Consider the following 24691-nt stretch of genomic DNA (forward strand, 5'->3'; position numbering starts at 1 on the left):
ATTGTCAGTTACGATCACTGTAGGATCTCCTTGACTGAACTCAGTGAACTACAACAACTCATAATCCCTCTCTTCTTTTCCCAATCCATCACATCCATCCATCCACCCATCATTCCCTCTTTCCAAGACTCCTCCCCCCTGCACCCCTGTCTGCTGTGTTGCAGGGTCAGTGGGTTTGCCCTCAGAGAGGTCTGTACAGGAGGACAGGGGTGGAGGGGTTTGATCACTTTGATCACTATGGGGGTCACAATCCATTTTATTCCACCTGATCAGCACTGTACTGACCTTGTGGTCCGACTCCCAGTGGAGGGAAAGCTGCGTCTGGACTCGAACGGAGGAAATCAGTTTACTGCACATCCCTGTTGGTCTTCATTGGTTTCCCTGTCGGGGTTCCTGATTACAACCCTTTTTATTATCTAGGACAGAACACAAAAAAAAACGTTATCGTTACATGATTAAACCAAAAAAGATTAAAACATTATTGGAAAATATAACTTGAGAATTAACATCGAAATCAACAGTCACATTAATAATTTCTTAAAATCTTTTTACATCTTTAACCTGATTTTCCTGGTTTTCTTAAGAAAACGCAGGTTAATTTCAACTGTTTGTCATAAAATTCGATGACTTTGTTCACACACGGCTTCAGAACACATAAAATAAAATAAAATAAAGTAAAACCTGTATATCAATATGACTGAAACAAACACAATAGGAGGTAAAAAGGTAAAGAGTATTAAAATAATCAGCATGCATGTTGACAAATGCCTCAAAAAGACTCCACCAAGGTTTTAAAAAAGTAAAAAAATAAATAATATATATATATACATATATATACACACATACATATTTTTGTAATTGAGCTCATTTGCTTCAAAACCCATTTATTTGCTCCATATGCAACACTCTAAATAAATAAATAGAAAGTTATGGCAATCTGATAAATAATAATACATACTCGCATTTGGAGGATGTGCGTATAGATTTATAAAATGTGTCAATGCTGCCACCTGTTGGTGATCCACGGGAGTTTTTATTTATTTTCTTTATTAAACGCTTTAGACTACAGTTCATGTTTAATTAATAGTTCTTTAAATTATTTTACACCTCTTATAAAGTGACTAAATTGTCATGTTTGTGCCATTTCTTCAACAAACTAATTGTAGTGATGCCGGTGACCAGCAGATGGCGACAGGTTTCTATTTATCTGATGTTTCTTTGTTTCAGCCACAGAGCATGAATCTAAAGGAGATTTCTTATCAACAGGAGAGTTTTCTTATCAAAAATAAGACATTATTTCACTCCATCACCTCGACTTAGAATTTTTTATTTTGCCTGACCTCCTTGTAAATCCACACATTTCTCCAAATACCTACTATAGACTACATGAGCAAAGACGGATTTTTTTTATTATTATTATTAATTATCAACACAAAAGGCTGGACATGGATGATAGATGATAGAGCATCCAAATAATTTTTATTTTACTACGCTTTGTCTATTTGCCATTTCTAGAAACTGATGTTTGTGTTGCATATTTAGAGTGAACATTACAGGATACTCGTAATACGAAAATAAACCATCTTTAACATTTTAGAAATTAATTCTTTCCCTCCATTAACCAAACTTTCGCATGTTATTCCTTCCTATATTCTCCAGCTTTTTAGACACTTATTTATTTAACATCATATTCCTAAAAACATGGAGAAAACATCTGTTTGTTTTCGTATTGTTGAATGTATTTGAGTAAAAAGTGAAAAACTAGTATTTTAACCCCGACTTTATTGAATTTGGTCATGATTTCTGTTTTAATACATGCCAATAAGAAACCATTGACACAGGTACAACGTTATTTGCAAAACTGGACTTCAGCATTTTAGTCCCAGAGACCTTGAACCAAACCTTCACTTTTCAAGTCCTCACTTTAGTTTCTTAACCCAGCGCTCGGCCCTCAGAGATTAAAGGCCGTAGTAGATGACAGCTGTGCCTTCTGAAAACCAGAGGTAATTTCCAATGCGTGTCCACAGTTCCTTTCATTCGCCCCCTACACCAGCCCATCAGACCTGAGGGCAATTACTGCAGCCCACCTGCCTCCCCCAGGAGTCTGCCCCTTTAACCCACGCCCACCGGCACCGTCAACACTTCTGCTGCTACAAAGAGTAGACGAGCTGCAGAGGGAAGCTCATATTTGAATTCGTCAAGAAAATAAAACGTGGGTCGATGAGTGACACAAGGAGCAAACCATTCAGAGACGCACCAGATAGATAAAATAAAGACAATTAGCTTCAACCATTTAAATGTTTTACTGTACGTTGATCTTTACAAACACTTTATAAAACCAGCTTACAGGACGTGACAGATTTTTATTTCACGTCTCCTGCTTTTTCTGCTTTTTAGTTTGAATCGACTCCATCTGTGTCCAGCTGTGAATGGACATAAATACAAGGTGACGCTACCTGGAGGGCGTGGCCACACCAGGAAGTTTCTTTGACCTCATGTCCTGGTGCAACATTTCGTACCATCCTTACTTTATCTTTTCAGTCCTTCTTTCCAGTTCAGATATTGTCACGACGGCTCAGACGTCACACCTTTGCAGCTGACTGCACCTGTACCATATATTATTCTTCATGTAACTCTTTTGTGCATTTTGTGCTAATATAAAGGTGTTATGATAGCGTAACCACTATTTTCCAAGCATAAATTACACGTCTGATCTTCAGCTGCTATGAAACAGAACAGGTTTTAAGATTAGATATTCCCTTAATCATCCCACAGTGGGGAAATTCTCAATGTTAACAGCAGCAGAGACATTCAGCAATCACACGGACCAGAGGATAAAAATAAGAGTGTAAAAAATAGGAAAGATATACTACAAACAAAGAAGGCAGCAACATATGACACAGACTGACGAACAGGTCCTGGCTAACCAGCAGGACATGGTGGCGGTGATAGATGTGGAGATAGCAGCTGACGCCAACATCAGAAAGAAGGAACATGAAAAGGTTGAGAAGTAGCGAGGGGTGAAAGAGCAGCGGGAACGGATGTGGAAGGTTAAAGTGAGCGTGGTCCCCGTGGTGGTAGTGACCAGCTGGACTGTAGTCCTATGAGGAGCAGCTACGATACTGAACCAGCAGAACCCTCAGACCCTCTGGTAGAGGACATGTAGCGTTGAGAAGGATGCAGACAGTGCAAAAATGCAGGTATAAATATGTATGTACATGTGTTACATGCAGAACGGTGCAGTCGTGCATGAAGAGGAGTATTGCGCCTGCTTGCTGGTTTTGCAGGTTCAGGACTAAAAGGTGGCGGCCAACAAACTCCACTGACGTTCATGTGTGATTCTAAACCGTCTTAAAATGTGTGTGTGTGTGGGAGGGTGCGATAGACTGGAGACCTTTCCAGGCCGGGAAAGGCTGTAGATAACGGATGAATGTGTGGACGTCAAGGAGCCCTCTGCAGGATATTTTCATTTCCACTCGTGCAGCAGCAGAGACGAGCGCACGGTGACACAGTCAAGCAGCAGAGAGCTAAGAGGGCGCACACAATGGAAATTAATTCAGCGTGTTAAAGAGCAGCTGCCTGGTCACCGCCGAGCAGGTGTCACCCCCCCACCCCCACCTCCCCTTCTCTTCCTTTCCTCTCCACATTCAACCATTCATTCAGGAGCTGTAGCTCAGCATCAACAGAATAAGATCAAATATGAAAAGAAATACTATTAATAATATATGATATGTATATATGAGTTTTTGCAACAAATAAATCTGCACATTTTTATATGAGAAGGCGGAAAATAGAAGAAGAAGAAAAAAACGACCAGGAAAAACTGAACCAGACCAGCAAAGGTTGATTTGCTGCTGTTAGAGCTCAGGATGCTGCTGATTTGGGTGATTTTAAGATGAGTTTGTACTCAACGGTTAATCATAAATGAGAGATGAGGAGGAGGATTTCAATGTGAAATAATCCTTGTGAAAATTTCAAAAAGTTAAGATATAATTTACAGTCATTTATTGTTTCAACTTGATGCTATGAGTTAAAGCGTCTCACCAGGTTACATCTTCCATTAAAGAAAAACTAATTTCATCTCAGACGCCAGGTTTTTGTTTCTTCTCAGATTTCTCATTGATTGAAACTTTATTTCGAACATGTTAAAAGAGTAGGTAGAACAAACTAAACCAAAAGTAAATCATACACTGAAAAGTAATTTAATTCTTCCCATTCTTCATAAATACTAATTAATTATCCAGCTTCCTTAGTAAATACAGTATACCCTTATAATAATTATTACTTCTAAATAAATGTTATTACCTCATCTTGACGTCCAATGGTTTTAAAGTTCATATAAAATTCAGACAGATTCAGTTCACATCTTATTCATCCAGAAGTTTAACATTTATTTCGTTTACAAGAGGAAATTAGATTCAGCGCTCCTGGTAGGGAAAGAGCTTCTAAAATCCTCCCATCTGTTACACTTATGGTGTCTACGTCTTTGCTGACGTTGTGATACTGTGATATAATTAATGACACTCTTTTGTAGAACTTTATTTCAAAGGTATCTGGATTTTATAGTAATAGTTTGATCTAATTAAAATATGAGAAAATATAAAAGCTGTGATGGCGGCCTCTGTGTTTTCCAGTATTCACATCACCCTCCTCCTCCTCCTCCTCCTCCTAGTTAAATTAACACTGACCACACAGACAAAACTCACAAGAAATCCAGAAGTTTAAGTTTCATAAAAACGTTCACATAACTTAATGTTGCTGGAATGATTTTACTAGTTAATTATTTCTGTCTAGACTGGAACCCAGACCCACTTCCCTCTGCCTGTCGCTGGGAACTGATCATTCCCCAGGAACGATGTGCCGGCTCAGTCAGATCGTTGAAACAGCTGCTGGGAGGACACTGTCCTAAAAGATGCTGATGAAAAAACTACTGTTTAAAGAACAGGCTCATTCTCAAAAGACGCCTCATAATGAAATCCAGCCTCAGATCAGAGATCTTCTTTATCACATTAACAGTGACTTTATAGAACAACTCACACCTGACCAGCTTCCATGTTTAGATGCTGCATGCTTCATCCACATGTCTGAGTTCACCTCATTCCTTTTGCTTCTCTGTCCTCTCCTCCTCATCTCTCTCAGAGTTTTACAGAGAAGTGAGCAAAAGAAGAAGAAGAAGAAGGAAAACATGGCTGGCATGAGGAGAGATTTGGTGAATTTTGCTGCTGGTAGATTTGTGATGGGACGAGATAAACTGTCTAACCTTTACCTTCCTTAACCCCAAGTGTTTTTTGTTTTTGTTTTTTAAATGTGCAAATAAAATCATATAACTGTAAAATCTGGATCTTTAGAATGAACGTGAACCTGAAACTATTTTATATTTCCTTTCCCTGCGTCTTATCGTCTGACCAGTAGTGTGGAACTGAAAGTGAATGTTGACGGCATTAAAGCGAAGGGGAGGGAAGATGCTGAGGCCCCTGATGTTGCCTCAGGGCAGGTTCTCACCCTCCTCCATCCTCCCTCCTACATCCTTTCTCCAGCTGTCATCTCCATCCTTTTTTTGTTTTTTGTTTTTTTACCACCTTTCAATCCTTTTTTTTAAATTTTTTTTATTTTTAAATCTGTTGCCTTTTCATCTCCACCCACTCCTCCCTCTCACCCCCACTACTTTCGGCGGTGTGGTGTCCGTGCGCCGACCAGAGCTCTTGTTGTCAGTCAGCAGCAGCAGCGGGAGGAGCGGAGGACGGTAATCCCCCCCTCCTCCCCTCCCCTCCCCTCCTTCTCCCTCCCCACCCACCAACCAACCCAGCAGCCCTCAACCAACTCACCCCACCCCTTTCCAAAACCCAGAAACCACAGTCGAGGGAACAAAAACCTCGCGGGACACCTGTGCTGCTTCCTCCATCCATCCATCCACCCCGAAATTACTGAAACGCGTCAGTCAAGATTCCCCACCCTGGAATTTGTGCATGGTGCTGAAGCTGAGGGATGTAGAGGCGGAGACAAACGGCTGAAACTGAGCCTCGATTGACGGAGCCGACGGCGGCACCACCAGTAGCACCACCACCACCAGCAGCAGCAGGAGGAGGAGGAGGAGGAGGAGGAGGAGGAGCAGCAGGAGTCAGTCGGCGGATGGAGACGCGTTGTGAACACGGAGGGATGATGATGATGATGATGCTGCTGCCGCCGATGATGATGCTGATGATATAGCAGGTGCTGCTGCAGGGGTCGTGCCGCATTGCCTGGCCGCCGCCAGCGACGCCGGGGGAGACGGTGATGCTGTCGTCGTCATTGTGCCACCGAGAGCGAGCGAGAGAAGAGAGGGGAGGCTCTGACATGGAGGGAAGCAGCTGTCTGTCGGTGAGCTCAGGCCGCCCGGATCAGCAGGTTGGATGTGTCGCCTGAAGCGCGAAGAGAACCTGATTCCGGATCTACCTGGTGGGAAATTAATAGTAAAAATCAGATAAAGTTGAAATCTTTGGAGGCGGGATTGGGATGTTTCCGTGCGTAAAAGTGAATGACCCATATGTTGATAATGCACAACAGGAGCATCCTAGCAGCAGCAGCAGCAGCAGCAGCGTCTGTGCCAGTTCAGGGTGGATTACGTCTACAGAGCAGCAGGCCTCCATCTGAAGTCAGCTGCTGATCTGATAAAGCCGACGGTCCAGTTCTCTTCACCCTGTTGCTGCTGGAGGTAACAATCTATTCCGTTGTTTCACTGGGAAGCTGGTGAGCCCCGTTCTATCCCCCTCCTCCCTCCTACCCACCACCTGTGTGGAGGGGACAGCTGTTGCAAAAGATGACTCACTTACAAGCTGGCCTCTCTCCAGAGACCCTGGAGAAGGCCAAGGTGGAGCTGAAGGAGAACCCCGAGACTTTGCACCAGGACATCCAGGAGGTGCGGGACATGATCATCACCCGGCCGGACATCGGCTTCCTCAGGACAGACGACGCGTTCATCCTCAGATTCCTCCGGGCGAGGAAGTTCAACCACTTCGAGGCGTTCCGCCTGCTGGCCCAGTACTTTGAGTACAGGCAGCAGAACCTGGACATGTTCAAGAACCTGAAGGCCACCGACCCGGGCATCAAGCAGGCCCTGAAGGATGGGTTCCCCGGCGTGCTCTCCAACCTGGACAGATATGGCAGGAAAATACTGGTTCTGTTTGCAGCCAACTGGGACCAGAGCAGGTAAAGCTGAGGCAGAGGGTTGGATTAGGGATTAGGGGGGAGGGGGTCTGTATAAAGCGTGTTTTAAATTCCTTATGAACTCTGTTTTGTGGAGCTGTCCATTCAGCACCACACACTCATTAAAACCCTACTAGAAATGTCAGTAACCCAACTCAATGTTTGATATTTAAAAATTAATATGGCAGTATTGTAATAAAAGCAGCAACACAACATGTCCAAATGTATGTGGACATCTAAATCTGTTAACTACATGTGGCTGAGGAGAATATTTTCTTTGTGCCATCGTGTCAGGATGAGAAAGAGTCTTCTTGAAACTGTCAAAGGGTTAGGAGCGTATGAGGTAGCTTTAAGAGGAATGTCCCAAACCATGAAACCCCAGACCTGAAGTGAGCCGACAGGATTACAGGTCACAATTTGTCTACATACTTTTGGACATTCTTCCTGAATTAATCTTAACATGTTGGACAAGTTGTCAGGGATGTTACTTCTGCGTGGTTCCCTCTTTGGATCTGTCCTTGTGGTTCTTCTTTGGTTTTCGGTCTTTACTAGTCACCCTGCCGTCCCTCCAGCCCCCCACATCCTGGTTGTTGAGTTTTTATTAAAGACATTTAGTTGCCGACTCCCTCTAAAAGGTCTAAAATGTACAGAATCCTGATTACTTAAGCATCAACAGGAGCAAAATGAGTTGCCCTCTTATTAATGCATCTTCATAATTATCTTCCGAACACTTAGCTGAGAGTTTATCATTTTAAATCCCATGTTGAAGTCACACTACATCAGTCATTTATGAGGGGTAATCCTGCAGATTACAGTCTTCTTCCTCATTGTCCGACTGGAGATCAACCGTCTGGGTCGCCCTTTCTTCAGATACTCGAGGGCTCTGGGATCTGATAAATGTCTGCAGACTGTTCGGTGTCAGGGTCATGGTCACAGCTCAAGTTAAATGAAAAGAGTCGGGACACGATTCTGTTCGGCTTTAATTGGTTTAACCAGAGTTTAAAGAAATGTTACAGAGCCGGAGCCGGAGTAAAACACGGAGATAAGAGAAACCTTAGCGGAGCTATCTAGACGTATCGTTGTCTCGTCATAATGTGGATAAATACAACTAATTTCTTGTAACACGTGATAAGAATTAATGTATCCTACGTATGATTTTTTTCTTTTTCAACATGAATGAATCACTGAAATATGTTCAGCAGTTTCATGTTTTCCTCTTTTTTTTCTGTCTCAGAAATATTTGAGGTACGTTTTGCTGTATTTCAGGCAAACTCAAAAGTTTTCTTGGTAAATAACCAGATAGCAGAGGAAGATGAAGAAGGAGCTGAGATACTGAAGAAAACATTAACAAATACTTGTGTGGATGTGAACCCACATGGAGCTGCTGAGGCTGGAAACCATTTGACTGGTAGCAACAAGATTTTAACCCTAAACATGGCAAAAACTTCTAGGAAGAAGCATTTTTAGGTTCCCCACAGTCATTTTATCGCATGTATCACACTAACAACCTCCAAATTAAGTCAGAAATTATTATTAAATGGTTAATTCTCCTGTCAGATTAGCTAAAATATATTTGTTTTAGCTTTTAATATGAGATTTATGGCATGAGAGCAGTTTATAGTCTTTGTCTTGGGCTGCTGCTAATGATTGTTCCCTTATCTGATTAAAAAGGGAGCTTTATGTTTTTTTATTTTTTTTTATCATTCGAAAATTTCTCAAAACATGAATTATATCTTCAAGACGTCTGGAGTGACCTATTAAAAGTCAAAGGAAACCTTGAACACATTGTCTTTGAATATGATGTAAGCTCCAGCTGGAGAGTGTTTGACCCATTTGCTTGAAAACTGACCTAAACTGATTATCTGTGCTCATCCACAGCCGCTGATTCATGTCAAACTTTGACGTAATATACTCTAATATAAAATAACAAATAAATCCTGTTCCACTTTCCCTCAGATACACATTTGTGGACATACTGAGGGCCATCCTGCTCTCGTTGGAGTCTATGATAGAAGACCCCGAGCTGCAGGTCAATGGCTTCATCCTCATCATCGACTGGAGTAACTTCACCTTCAAGCAGGCGTCCAAGCTGACTCCCAGCATGCTGCGGCTGGCCATTGAGGGCCTACAGGTGAGGAGGCTTTTGGTTATGTATTGTCTTTGTCTACTTTAGCAAGGATTTCCACGTCCTTTGAATTGCTACTCCATTCACTTACATTCTGCACATTGCATTCCCAATGAATGTGTTAAAAGTTGAAAAGGTGCATTTTAGATCTTAAGTCGTAAATGACGTCAACTGATAGGACGGTTCTCATTTAAATATTAATAATATTTATAAGAGCATTAAAATGTTAAACAGAATTGTGAAACTATTGCCCTCTACAGCCTATAAAACTTATAGTTTTTATAGTTTTGTCAAAATTCATTTTAATGGCGCAATGTCTTTGTAGTTTAATGTTAAAGTTAACTGGAGCCTGCACCTTACTTTGGAAAATCAAGTTATCAAACAGTGGAAAACACAAATTTCTGAATGTGGTCCTTGTTCCAGTTTACATGCAACGGAGAAAATCGAATAACTGACAGGAACATGTCTTCCTCCTCCACACTAGATGGCAATATGTGTCTTTTCATTGGGTTAATACAGCCCCCTTTGGGGAAATTAGTTTTGACCTATTACGTCATATAGTATACAAGAGTCCATGCAGCAGACCGGAATTTCAAACAACAACCAGATGGATAATAGTTTAGTTTTTTTAATCTCGTACGTAATGTGCATAGTAATTATGGCGCAGATAAGATGGCGCTATGCCTCAGGTGGTTCTTCTATCAGCTCTGTTTACTTTCTTCTTATTCTATGGCTTTCTTGCTTTTGTTCCAGGGTCATATGGCAGTGCAGTGGTTGTGGAGCATGCGCACATGTTGTCTAGTTAAACTCTGATTAAGCCATATACATGGTGGAGAAAATCGATTTCCTAATACATTATCTGGGTGTTTTAATTGGATGTTAGTCAGAGAAACGTGTTTACATGCACTGAAGTTGTCCAGTTAAAGTCTGATTAATGCAACAATTATTTTTTTGCATGCATGTAAATGTACTGACTGTGGAAAGCAAGCAGTCTCTAAAGTGCAGACGTGGTAAATAATCTCACCCTGCAGAGGGCAGTAGGAACCCAGGTCCTTTAAGAATATGAGTCTGGTGACAGTACATGTGGAATTCATTATGGGGTGTGTTTCAGCTGATTTCCAGATAAATGCCTTAATCATTACTAATTGTTTGTCCTTTAAAGTTATTTTGAGATAACGGACTCTAAACAGCTCGCTTCTCCTGCTGCAGACATTTTATTGTAAACAAATTTAGCTACACAATGATATGTTTGACTATTGCCACATAAAGCCCCACTACCCAAATGATTTGATTGGCCCAGTAGATCTTTGCTTTAGCGTAATCAGTTTCCAATGAAGAGACTCCGGAACAAGTGTTCGCCACAAACAATTTATAGCCGGGGAAGTGGCTTCCAGACTAATGAAGAAGTAGACAAGCAGAAAATGAATAAAGGAATCAGCCTTTCAAATGGCAAGTTCAGCTTCAAAGCCTTGGAAGATGAGTTGTCAGCGTTTTCTGTCGATGTGACAGGAGTTGCCGGTTTAAACTCATTCCTGGTATATTTGGAACAGATTTCCTGCGATTAATTTGTAAATCTAAAATTAATACAACTGTGGTGTTTAAGTATCTTTTTTTTTTATATTTTTGTAATATTTAACAGACTCATTTCTCAATGAATTGAAATAAAACTGAGAGGGGTCTAGTAGTTGAGTAATTGTTAGCTGTCGTGCTTGTTTACACATTTTCATCCTTATATCAACATCTAGAATTTTGCAGCCTTGTCTTTCAGCAAAACTCTTTTGTGTTTCCATTCAGAGCTGAAGGAAAAATCTTTACAGCAGAACAAACCTCCAGCTCTCCTCCCGTCCTCCTCTCTTTCAGCTCCACTTGAGAACAAGTCAAGTGCGCGTTAAAGCTTGTTTAAAGAGCAAAAAGAAAAAGGAAAAAAAAAGTGGAATAACGACATTTCCATTTGGATTACACTCTGCGGGGCGGTTCGGGTTTTCAAGCTGTGTTTGGCAGGTGGAAAAAAAAGAAAGGAGGTGATTTTCACTGGTTGTCAGTTTTAGTTCCGGCCTTTTCCAATATGAAGCGTCCCAGCTGTTCTCATGTAAACAGAAAAATGAAGAGATTTGCGTTAGCGTCTGCAGGATTTTTCATGGCATGACAACGCCACTAGTCTCCTCTGTCATTGGGACACCTTTAACGTCATTACTGAAATGAGTTATTGGAGCAAAGGCTCATGGGCTGCAGCAGAGTGTACAGCTGTCCTCTGGGGAGCAGCCAAACCCAGAGGAAATGTCCCGCCAGTTATTTTTGTGTGTGGTCTTGTTTTTATTAAGTTGTGGGGCCCAGAGTAATAACACTGTGGCCTGAGTTGTGCTTGTGGGGCTATTTTTCATGCTATTGATTGCAAACCTCAACTTTTTGGACACCGACAACATGCTAAAACTTGGTTTTAGGCTCAAGGTTAGAGTTAGGGTTAGGGTTAGATGAGATCATTCGGGTAAGGCGTAGGGAATACGGCATGTCAATGGAAAGTCCGTTCAAAGATAGAAACACGTGTCTGTGTGTATGTGTTTAGATGGGGGCCGTGTTATTGGTTCCTCAGCAACCCTGTGAATCAGCTGCCAATTTGTGTTGGGCTCCATTAGTCAAAGTGAGATCTAGAGGGGATGTGTTTCTGGAGGGGAGTGTTGACTAAGACTCAGCGAGGTCTGAGACATTATCTGTGTTTGTGATGGATATCAAACAGTCAGTGAGGCATCCCCTGAAACTGACACTGAGTCTGCATCCCAGAGTTTTATCTTGAAAATATGAACCAAAAATGACCTGCATCCAAGTTTTTATTGTGAAGAAGGTACACCCACTGGAAACCACAGCATCTGATCCATTGAGGACATTCTGGTCATTAGTGTATTTTCAGTTTTGTAGTATTTAAAGGAAAGCTATCTCATTATGACCACTGACAAGAGAAGTCAATAACATTTAAATAATTATTTTCGGAAGGTGGTCATAATGTAAAGCCTGATCGGTGTAGCATTTTATGTAGTGTCTTTTTAAGTGTCTGCTTCACCGATGAGCTTGTGTTTGTGTCTTGTTTGTCATTATTCAGACTGACATGACTCTTGGTTTTGAAAATCAGGAGGCTTCATTTAGAGAACTTGTTTTAAAGTGCACAAAGAAGACAAATATGTATTATTTGTAGATGAAGAACCTTGGTGTAGATAACTTTTTTTTTTGCAGAAATTACATATTTGACCATTTACAAATTTGCCTGCAAATGCGGTGATCTATGAGCCAGGAGCCTGAGGTGTGTGTCTCCTTTACTTAGCTAAATTATTTGCCCTTTTCATGTTATTATTTTAATTTCAGTCACTGTTTAGGTTTAGAAAAATGTCATTGGTTTTCCACCTGTGGTTGATGTTAAAATGACGAGCAAGGCAACTTTATAGAAAATTAATTACTTTGACTCACTTTGGCCAAAAAAGTCGTGTTCACCTGGTACCAAACATTTTGTTGGCGAGTCAGGTCTGGCTTATAGGCTTCGTCAGCTCTTCATTTTAGAACTGAAACCTATTTAAATAGCTATCGTACCTCCAGTGCCCGTTTTCCACCTCCTCCACTTTCTGTAAACATTACATTTGCACTTTCAGCACAAGAGTTGATGAGCTACGTCGACAAGGGAGGAAAAAAATAAGACAGAGAGAATAACTGTAGACTGAAGCCAGTGAATCACTGTGACCTGTTCATATATAACACATTTGGGACGGCTCTCCAGACACAGATTAGAGTCTGAATTATTGATGGCAGCTATTAGCCGGGTCCAGAGTCTTTCTCAATAGCTCACCCAAAAGAGGTTCATCGTTCTGGTGCAGAAAACCGGGGGAATAAAAGTAATAAGTTGATCTGATTGGATTTGATGGATTGAAACAATAAAATTATCAGGTATATGGTCACAACAGAGGAAACAAATTGGTTGGTCTCCGTGGAGACTACTAAAATATTTTGTGTACCGTATCGTAGTTTATTTTCCGGGTCAGTACCACATCCAACTTTCTTTGCTATAAGTCCCAAATGTTTATCATTTCCCTAAAGAAAAAAATATTTGGGCTTTTTAAAACTTGAATTATATATTTATTTATGTCTTCAGTAGAATCCAGTGGATTTGAAGATATGGAAGATATAGACAATGCAGAGGTGCCAAAAAGTGCAGTTCCTTTAATGGCCACTTGAGGCCTCAATCCTAAAAAGCTTACAGCTTAAATAGCTAATCCTAACTGTACACTTCTCTTTAAATTATATTAATAAGCTTAAAGGCATAAATAACTAAGAGTGTGACAGGTTGCCGTCCTCACAGGTTTGCCTATTGTTTTTAAATAAGTAGGCGGAGTCAGTCTTAGGCAAGATGGCGGCGGCCTCAGTCGCCACACACAGCTCAAAATCACCCCTTAGAAACTGTATGGCAGACATCACCAAGGATGTATCCGTATTTATATACAGTTAGTAGTTCGAAACATTAGTTTGAACCTTAATGCAACAACCAGGCACATATATACAAATTAGGTGTATAAATTACATTTATGGGTATTATTCGTTCCCAAGCCCAAGTTTTGTTGATTATAATTCGTGTTTCGCCGTCTTTACAGAGTGTCAGGTGAACCTGAGTCATTCCCACACACACGCATATAATGTTAAAGAGCCACAGTGAGTGGATGTGAGTAAGTCTGTGAGTGGTTTAAAGCAGCTGAGACATTCATGTGCGAGGCCAGAGTTTCTTCCTGAGTGATGGTTTGATGCAGTCCGATGTCTGATTCACCCCGAATGCATCACGCTGTTGACTTCTGCGTCACCTCATATCTTTCTTTCTGCAGGATTATCAACGCGAACCGATGAGAGAGTAGAACGACAAATGAAATTACAAGCGTGCAAAATATTCACCTATCCAGAGAAAATTGTGAATAACGATTGAAAACCAAAAAAGGAATAAATGTTTGTTTATTCAGCCACAGTTGTTTGCTTTTAGTTCAGCTACTTTTCTAATTTAAATCGCAGTTTTCACAGTTTGTTTTTTTGTGTAGTTTAGTGTTTACTTCTATATTCTTATCAGCACAAAAAGGAGACTGAACGTGTAGCTGTGACGCATCGAGACCCGGTACCTTGAAATGAGTTTGGTAATCGAATTCAAATTGACGATATTATTTATCCTCCAAAAAGAGGGGGAATAAAAATCAGTCTTCAAAGACGTGAAATTGCTGCTCAAAGTGCCTCGGTTGTGATTTAAGGTTTGTCATGGCAACCCTGACAATTTTGTGGGAATACAAATAGCATGTAGGCCACATGCCTTGGGAGAAAAATTTGTAGCACAGTGTGATGGCAGCAGAAAAGGAGCCTGGACCCCTGCTGGTCGGCCCGTCGAGGCCTCGCTGTGTTTATCATGTCCCCAAATGCTCAACTGTTTTTAAATTCAGGATTATTTCTTTTTTGAGGCTTTTAGAATAAGATAAAGAGGGAGACAGGAAGTCTGGGGAGAGGGAGACGTGGCTGTGGGACGAGCATCGACAGTTTGTCCTGAGGGTCCTTATGGCTGTTCAGTCAAATTGGAATAAGCCAATCCAATGTCAGTTTGTCCTTTCACTGTGGCTCCACAACAAAGTTCGAAATGGAAAGGAGTTATCCTCTGAGGATTGTAAATGTACTCAGCAATTTCCTTTTCATATCAGTTTGACTTTGGAGAAACCTGGAAATCACTATTTGATTGTTGAATGTAGGGGAAGAATCAGAAGCTTCAAACATTGGGGTTCACACTCTGGGGACTGTGAATATTAATGAACAGGTTTTCAAGATACTTTCTCAAAGGTAAATGTGGTACGATTTATGGCACTTTGTCTACATAGTGTCCATTTTGTGTGTTGTGAATCTTAAAATAGAAAGAGTTTACCCTCTGGGGACTATGAATATTCTTGGCAAATTCCTTCTAACCTGGTAGAGATACATGAATTAATTGTTGCTGGTTTAAAACATTAGGATTCAGTCTCAGTGGACTATAAACATTCATGACTAGTGAGTTTAAATGACTTTTGACTTTGGAGAAACCCAGATATCATTATTTGATTGTACATCAAGAAGAAGGATCAGGGCCTTAAAACACTGGGGTTTATCCTCAGTGTTTTAACTGAGACTGTTAATATTTGTGAATACTCATGAATACCTGGATTTCAATATACTTTCTCAAATATTAACGAGGACACGGAGACCTCAATGTGACTGTGAAGATAGTGGAATAAGAGGTCATTGGATTAGGATTCAACCTCAGTGAACTGTGGAGATTTATAGCTAGCAAGCTTAAACTGAAACCCTTTCAACGATTGTGCACTATAAAGCCCTGTTTGGGCTCGTCCTGGCAAGATTTTAAACGCCAGTTTGACTTTGGACAATTTTTTTTACTAAACTCTGTGTCGTCCCATTTGTCTTCACTTCCTCCTTGCTGCCCCTGATTATCAGCCTCTCCTGGATGTGTCTCATCTGAGTCTCATTAGTGTTCCTCCTGTATTTAGCCTCTGCGAGCACCTTCCTGCTTTACCAGTTCTACTTTGTTTCTTGTGCAGTTATTTTAGACCTGCTCTTTGAGGTTTGTGGATTTTGTATTTTGACCATTTTGCAGGAAAATTTAGTCATTTAATGTGTTAAATGGTCAAAAATGAAGAGTTTATTTTCTGGGAATGTCAAATTGATACAATTGATCCAATTGATTTTGGAGAAATCTTGAAATTCAGATTTGATTGTGTAAATGTTAGGATTCATCCTCCGGGGACTGAATTTTTTCAAAATTAGCTAGTTTAAAAGACTCTATGTTGTATTAACACAACAGGAACACGAAGTTACTAAGATTAAGATACACTTAAATATTTTAAATCGCAGGGTTCAATCTCCTGTGGCCATGAATATCCACAAATTTAACAGAAAATGTGCTAAAAGACTTTTGTCATTTTGACCCCTGACCTTCACTCTGAACACAAGCATCACTCACTACATCTTTTTCCTCAGATTGCACAGAAATCTTATTTATCATAAATATTCAAGCTTTAAATAAATTTCGAGACGGTGGTATTAAATGTGGAGTTGCAGAGCTGCATGAAATAACCTCCTGAGAAAATGAATCTTTTTTTTGGACATGTATCCAGAGAGGTTGTAGTTTCAGTGCCTTCCCATCCTCTACCTCCACTGCTAGGCTAGGTAGGAACATTCTAGTGTGCTCACTGATTTATATGAAACTCAATAAAAACATAATAGTCACTGAGGGATGAGTTTAGAATTGGTAGCTGGAACAACAGAGCGCTGTGGCCTTTACTTGAACCGCTGCACAGCCTAGTTTTTTGTTTTGTTTTGTTTTTTTACCTCGCCTGCTTGCTGTTTGTTTGTAGTTTTTCTGGGTCTCACGGTGCAGCACATGCTTCAGTTCTGATTGACTGATGTGTTCCCCATTGTACCTGCACATTTCTCATACTGTTAGAAAAGAGTTGAGGGGAAAACACAGGAGAGTGAGAGTGAGTAAGATTCAAGCCCATCGAGTCGTAATCCTGCAGGATTACAGCGTTAGACAGGGATTAAAGCTTCAAGTCGGCACAACCTCCTTTTTGTGTTGTTCTTCTTAAAACAAGCCTTAAAAAAAAATGCTTTTAAATAGAATGCAATACGTAAGAAAGGTTCGGTTCAGGAGGTCAACTGAATTAAAGCCGTTAAACTGAATAAAACAACTGTATTTCACTTCATAATAGTAAAAAAAAAAATAAAAAAAAAGTAATACAAAATAAATCAAGACAATATTTGTCTCGATTTTATTACTGTTTCTTTGTATTTCTAGTCTTCAGTGGTGGTATTTTACAGCAGGCTGTCTGTGTTGTTCCTGTGGTCAGAGACGTGAATCACCTCATTAAGGTGATCTGTCACAGGCTGACCTCAGATCAACTACCTGCCAGTCACGGTAATGAACGAGCTCTTCTGAATCTCTGATGGTTAATGGTGTGTGTGTGTTTGTCTGTGTGTGTGTGTGTGTGTGTGTGTGTGTGTGTGTGTGTGTGTGTGTGTGTGTGTGTGTGTGTGTGTGTGCGTGTAGCTGCCGGCTGTCATTTAAAGCCACCACAGTTATCATTCGCTGTCAAGTTAATGGAGCAAACTAGAGGTAAATTCCTAAAATTCCTCTCTTTTAGCTGGATGTGGTTCTGATTTTTTTCTTTTTTTCTTTTACAGGAAGTCGTTGTTTTCATTTTGTTTGTCCATCTGATTTTTTTCAGTGCAAATGCTAATGGAGCAATGATGCTAATGGGGTAGTGAAGCCTCTTTCACTGATCTCACTGACAATGTGTCCTTTTGCATTTTGGGTAATTTGAGGGAGTGTCATACACTGTATAAAGATGGATGGTGGAACTGCTCCTCTAAAGTGAAGCCAAAGCAAGTAGAGCACCCCCTGGTGTCTGGCTGTAGTATAGGTTATAAGCTCCGCCTTCTCTATGTTAGTGGGCGGGACTTGTGACAAACTAAAACACTAAAACACACGTCAAATTATTTTATTTCAAAGATGGTTTCTGTCATTTTAGGTAGTTAATTAAATACTGATGCACACTCATGAGTCCATTTTTTCATCAGAAGTTTAATTTTAATTAGTTATTTGAGGCTAAGGAAACAGGATGTGACTTCATGATGGCTACAAGCTGCTATGAGAGTTGGAAAAAATCTGCAAATAAAAAAAGTTATATATAATATAATCCAACATTTTCTTGTGACTGGTGGAGGTAGAGCACAGCGTATTATTAAAAGAAACGTGAGGGAGCCTGGTGGAAGTGTGTGCGGGGATCGATATCGTGGCTCCACCCTCATACCATACTGATCAGAATCTGGCTCCAAACAAGATGGCGCCGCCCGCATCCCCAAGAAAATAGCATCAGTTTGGCCAATGAAAGGAAGTGGAGACGCATTGTCCATATTTATGTACAGTCTATACAGAGCAAAACAGTGCCTCAACCTACATCTTGACGGTCCTCCAACCAATCAAAGCAATGAAAAATGCTGAAACTGATTTGTACTTTAAAGCTATTTCATTCTCAAATTCAACTCTATGACAGATGACCAAACGATCAGATTTAAACCAGTTCCAAACGGAGGGGAACAGAGTTGATCCTGCTTCCAGACTATCTCTATATGCATGGGATTCTTTTTTTTTATTTTTTTTAATTTATTTATTAACGAATAAACAAAAAAGAACAGTGGATTACATATTAGGAGCCACAATATGAGAACAAAACACTAAAGCACTTATAATTCTACACAACAAAGAGAATTACAAATTAGATGTAGTACATACACAAATGACATACATAGAAAAATAAAAAAGGACGATACCACAGTACAAAGCCACACAACGAAAGCAACCTAACAAACAACAAACACACGAACAAGCAAAAAAAACAAAGAGACATGAATTTAGCCCAACCAGAAATATAGAGAGACTGGTAATATACACAGATTCCAGGATAAAAAGAGAATCATGTGTCAAGTCAATCTAATTCAAAGTAGCCCTTGGATCACAGCAATAGCTTTAGACCAACTGAGTATGGTTTGTATGCATTAGATTCTTTGATCTCCAAAAAGTAAAAGTGTAAATGCACCTCAGAATCTGAAATCCTCTTAAATTTTAGGACATCTTGACTCCTCCTGTTTATTAATGAGGAAATAAAAATAGGACTGGATGTTCTCAGAACTTGTAATGGGACAAATTACTTCCCATTGATTGAAATCAGAGCATCATAGAAAGAAATGGAGTTGTTTTCCTCCTCCTCCTCCTCCTCCTCCTTTTCCCCTGCACCCTCTGGCCTCCCCGACCTTTTTTACTTTTGTTTGTCTTTACCCTCCCCCTTCTCTTTAAACACATCATCATCATCATCCTCCCATTCCCCCTTATCTTCCTCCCCTCCTTCTCTCTCTCTCTCTCTCAGTCCTGAGCGACTCCATCATTGTTCACAGCAGACAATAGTGGCGGGTCAGTTTCTGGGACGTGATTCACAGAGAAAATAATGATTTTATTTTAAAACATAAACCGCCAGCCTAAAGATAATTCATAATAAAATAACAGAAGCATCATCAACTCCAGTCAGTTTGTTCCTGACGTTTTCCAGTTTCACCTTTAAAGAAGCATCTTCATCTTCTCCTGTTACACGCCATGCTGGGCTTCGTCTCACCCCCTTCCTCCACCACCTCCTCCTCTTGTTCCTTCCTCCGCCCTCCCTCCCGCTTTCATCCCACCCTCGCCACGTTGCCATGGCAACACGTCGGGGCTGCCGCGCTATCTCCTCTGCCCTCTCCTCCAGATGGGTTCGTCTTTTGTTGAGAGTGTTGAGACAGAAACGCACTTCTCCGTCTCTCCTGGCCATTTTTTTTTTAATTCAAAATGCTCAGAGGCAGCTGGTTGAACATCAGTGGACGTAGCACGAAATACTGTAAATGCGCGATGTATTGTTAACCGTGTAATATTCCAAACCCTACAAAAAGAGAGAGAGAGAGAGAATCTCATTTACTTCGAATGTTTTCATCAAATTGAATTCATTTTGTTTTTCTATAATGCACCATGTGATCACTACTGTAGGACAAACAACTAAATAGACTAGCGATGTTTGATACCACCGATTTCCTTTCCGATCCGATACAGAATAATTCTGGCTGGTATCGGTAATACTGATCCGATATCGATACTACATGCAAATGAACCCTAATGCGTCAGGTAAACACACACACAAAAAAGTGTATTTCAAATCATAGCTTCATAAAGAATACAACACATCAGAGTAATTTATTTACTTATTTTAAACTCTTACCAAACTATACTTTTAAAAGTATATTGAGGTCTCAACCTTGTTTACTGTATAGCCGAGATAATACAACAACACAGAGACAGTCATACAAAATATGGGTTTCAAATGATGAACAAACAAACAAACCAAAAAAAAGAACAAATAATAAGACAATTAAAATAAATTATTGTTTAACTATTAACTACTACAAAATGGAAACTTTCATCTTAATTGTGACTCTGTTCTCTACTCTTCTTAGCTGAGAGTCAGCTAAACTAAAATGTTCAATGTGATTAAAGTTTTTTTCTGCTGCAAGTTTTATTATTGTTATTATGTAGCATATATCCAATTTAAGTTTGAAATGTTACGTCTCTCTTTTATAGAGTCCGCCATTTTTGATTTTGTGATCGGGTCATATTCAGTGAAATATCTCAGAACATATCAAATCGATTGAAAAAAAAAATGGTACAGACATTTGTTATACCAAAATGTGTCATCCTATTAATTTTGGTGATCCTCTGACCTTTTGTGCACATAAAAGTCAAGATTTTAATTTGGTGTATAATCACGAAAAATACAGTGAAAACATTCACATCCACCTCTGCTAAATTAAGATGTAACTTTTAAGCCACGTTAGCTACAGCATTGTATATTTATGTAACTTTTAGGGTTTTTGTATGTGTAGTATGTTTATCAAGGTTTTGATACGTCTTTGTTTATTCCACAGATGTAACTCGTTAGGTTGCCCCCTAGTAGCATAAAACATAGTTAATGACGCTTTAATGAATGGTCATATCTGCTTTTGATCAATGAATATGTGACATATATATCTATATGTTGTACACAAATTTATTCTGATACAGTTCATGAGCTACAGTTTTACTAGCTCATTATTAGTTTTACTAATTTATCATGTCAATTAATCAAAAAACAGCAATTTTGTTGAACTTTTCCCCAGTTTTCTAGCATTTGATACATCAATAAGTCACCATTTAATCAGAAGAAATTGGAGCATAAGCATCATGTGCACCATCATGAATAAGTTTTATCATGAATAAATGTTTTTCCTATTCACATTATGTATAGACTCGTCCATGTTAGGTTTTCTGTTGTTGTTTGCATTCATCCATTATTCATTTTGCCTTCAGTAGCTGTGGGTGTTTGCCCCCCCAAGTAGAGCCCGGACAGCTGCTGATATTTAGACCACATTAACATATACAGTAGAGTACAGTTCCAGTTCGCCAGCTCCCGAAAGGATTTACTTTGCATTTGCATTGTTGCGTAACGCGCACACCCCTCCAGAACAACTGGGACTCCAGAGGAAACTGTGCCAACAATGGCTGCACGGAGATGAATACTGCTTTTGTTTACTCTTTAATCGCTTGTAAAATATCACTTCACTGATAAAAGGAAGACGTCTACAGGAACATTAATCCACTCTGCTGAATTAAAACTCCCCTCCTTTTCATCATCCTCATGTATAATAAATGATAAAAGGTTTTCAAGCACCCTGTAATTTAGCTTTTTTTTATGCCAAGCAGTATAATAAGGACACGTACTGTAAATTAATTTGCTTTTTAAATGCCGGAAACGTGGTTAACGGGAGGTGAAGTGTTTAATTTTATTGGGAATAACTGACACTTGGAGTTACGCTTGATAGCGAGGCGACTAGGAGATCATTTTCCATCCCAGCGTCACTTGTAAATGTCAATAATGTATTGTTGGAGTGTGTAAGCAGGTTTATTATGAACAAAGACGCTGTTGACCAAGTTCGCTGTAGCGATTCAGACTGTCCTTCCTGCCTGTTATCTCTTAACTGCAGATGGAAGAAGGCAGACGCTATCTGACCACATGCTCCCCACCTCCAATAAAAAATTAAAAAATAAAAAATCCTCACCGTTTGGCTGATACGAGGTTTGAAGATGATTTGAAGAGAAGCTGCCAGTAGCTGATATTCTCAGCCAGTATAGTCATAGATCAACACTAAAACCTTTGAAAACGAGCGAACGGCAGGATTAGACCTTTGTTCATACCTTTGAAAAGAGTTGCTTTAAAATGAATACACTGCAAAATCTCATGATAAATATTTAATTTTGATAAATGTGCAGATGCAACGTGGCTGATATTTGGTCTATATGCCTGCATGCATTAAATAAATTTGGTTTTTGTTTTTTTATCTAAATGCATCTAAAATCCTCAGCCAAAACAGAGGAGAATACACTTTCCAAACCAACCTGAAAGCCAAAACATTTTTGCAATAGAAAGTGCTACAAAAGCTAATCCCTGCAAATAAGAGTCACAGGACAAAAGTCCACTTCTGCAACATATGATGAGTGTGTTAGAAACAGCCCACACTTTTAGTTTAGAAAAAACTCTCACACCAAGAGATGAGATTAAACTTTAGCCTGGAAGCTAACGCAAAATGTTTGTTTGGAGTCTCTTCGTTGGGAGCCGATCATACTCCGACTAGGACTGCAAACACTAGAGCTGGTAGATCAGAAAAAAGCATGTGTTAATGTTTTGTGTGTTATTTAGTGTGCAGCCGTTTTTGGAGGGCACCATGACCCAAGAAAACACTTCACATGCATTTAGGCCGTTCTCTAAATCTCCCTGGGATGATGAAGAGAAGCCGCAGGTAATTCATGTGTTCTAGTTCAGGGACTATTTTGGCCTCATCTTGGGTCATGATCCAAGTCTGTTTCGAGGGACACAATGAGTCACACAAAAATTCTCCCAATGAATGTATGAATCCACTACAGAGACCTAAACTGTTTGTTGTAGCAGGCTGCAAACATGTTTGTTTCTGCTGTAAGTTTAGATGTTAGACCATAGACTGTATATAAGTATGGACCATGTGTCTCCAATTCCTCCCATTGACCAAACTGGAGCCACAATATTGATGCCCCGCCTACACTTCCTCCGGACTCACTCATGTTTTTGTTTAATTATAAATTAATACTATGCTCTTTTCCACCTCCAACAGCTACAAGGAAATGTTTGATTATACGCTGGACTTATTTTAAAAAAAATTCTTACGGTCCCACAGGACCGTTTTATGAAGCGTCGGCATGGCAACTGGTGGTCACCGTTATGTCACATCCTGTTTCTATAGTGTTAAATAATGAACTAAAACGGAACTTTAACAAAAAAAGTTGTCACTTGAACATACATCACCATTATAGTCCCGCCAATAACATGGAGGGGGTGGAGCTTATAACCTATATTACAACCTCTGGACATTAGGGGGAGCTCTACTTGCTTTGGCTTCACTTTAGAGGAGCTGCCATGGGGTCCATACTGTCTGTACACATCTACACATTAATTAAATTAATTACATAGTTTAAAATAAATACTAGAACATAAACAAAAGTAAAACAGGCTTTACAGACATTTCAGCGTTGCATATTGTGTTAATATTTTAAACATCTGCTGATACTTATGGTCACATCAGGGGGGTTACGCCCCTTACGTCCAGTCAACATTTCTTTCAGAGTTATTTTTGTCTCCCTGAAGTGTCAGGAGAGTCTGTCCCCTGTCCCTGCGTCTATTTTCCTCCCTTCTGCCTGTTTGGCAGCGAGACAAGATCTGTTGAGCTTTCGGATCACAATCTGGACACTCAGGTCAACTGCAACGCCCACACAAACACAGGGTGAACATGAGTGGAAGCAAGGTGGCAATAATAAGACACGCTGCAGTCATTTTAAATAAATTAAAAAAAAAAAAAAAAACATGGTGAGCACAACACAGGTCCGTCGTATAATCTTTGAATGACATTTGAATGCTGGGGTTGATCAACTCTTAGTAAAGACCCGATCAGCCCTGGACTCCACAAGAAGCTGAATTAATATACATGTACATCTGTGATCTCTCAGCTGGGGGAGAACTTAATTTCCCTCCTTCCTTCCCTCCCCCCTCAGAGCTCCTGAGTGGAGTCGGCAGTATTTTAATATCCTGTAGAGACGGCAGCAGTAATTGGCGTGAGCGTCCCTCTCAGTGTGAAAGAAAGTCTGGTTACTCTTCATGAAGTGTTTCCTGTCTCTCCACACCAGTCAAACCTGCTGTCTTTCAATCAGCTTTAATGTATTGATAAAACTTTATGTGGAGGCTTCACGTGATAGCTCTAGTTTTATCATTTCTGCAAGTGGAGCTCGTCGAGGCCTCACACTGAGGAATCAGATGAAACATTTGTTCTTGTTTCGTCTCTGAAGCCAGAAATGAAAAAGAGGTGTGAAGTTTGTGAGATCAGTTTCTAAGATCCTAAAATACATTCACGAATCTGTGGATGAGAGGACACTGCCAACCCTGAAGTTTATGGATATGAATGTGGCCAGGTATCAGGAATTCAGGAAAGTTCTGAACTGGAATCGGTTTTACTTACACCAAAACACAGATCAGCCATAACATTATGACCTTCATGAGTTCCTGAAGCGTTTTTCCATGTGTCTTTAGCTGTGTTTCCATTACAGTTTTTCTCAAAATAAACGTGATATTTCTGAAATTTCAATCGTACGCTTTTCCATTGAAAGGCGTTTTGTGAATGAGCTGTAACTCTCGTAAATAG

At 40.0% G+C, this 24691-nt stretch overlaps 1 protein-coding gene across 1 annotated transcript in view; it reads left to right on the plus strand.

Annotated features, from left to right (window-relative positions):
* Positions 1-6780: 6780 nt before the first annotated feature.
* clvs2 (clavesin 2) overlaps positions 6781-24691 on the plus strand; it is a 39495-nt gene continuing 21584 nt past the window's right edge. The window contains exons 1-2 of the mRNA XM_047574136.1: positions 6781-7185; positions 9139-9313. Coding sequence (XP_047430092.1) covers positions 6797-7185; positions 9139-9313 — 564 coding nt within the window. The 5' untranslated portion in view covers positions 6781-6796. The remainder of the gene's footprint in view (positions 7186-9138; positions 9314-24691) is intronic.

Source organism: Mugil cephalus, chromosome 21, assembly GCF_022458985.1.
Source record: "Mugil cephalus isolate CIBA_MC_2020 chromosome 21, CIBA_Mcephalus_1.1, whole genome shotgun sequence".
Lineage (NCBI taxonomy): Eukaryota > Metazoa > Chordata > Actinopteri > Mugiliformes > Mugilidae > Mugil > Mugil cephalus.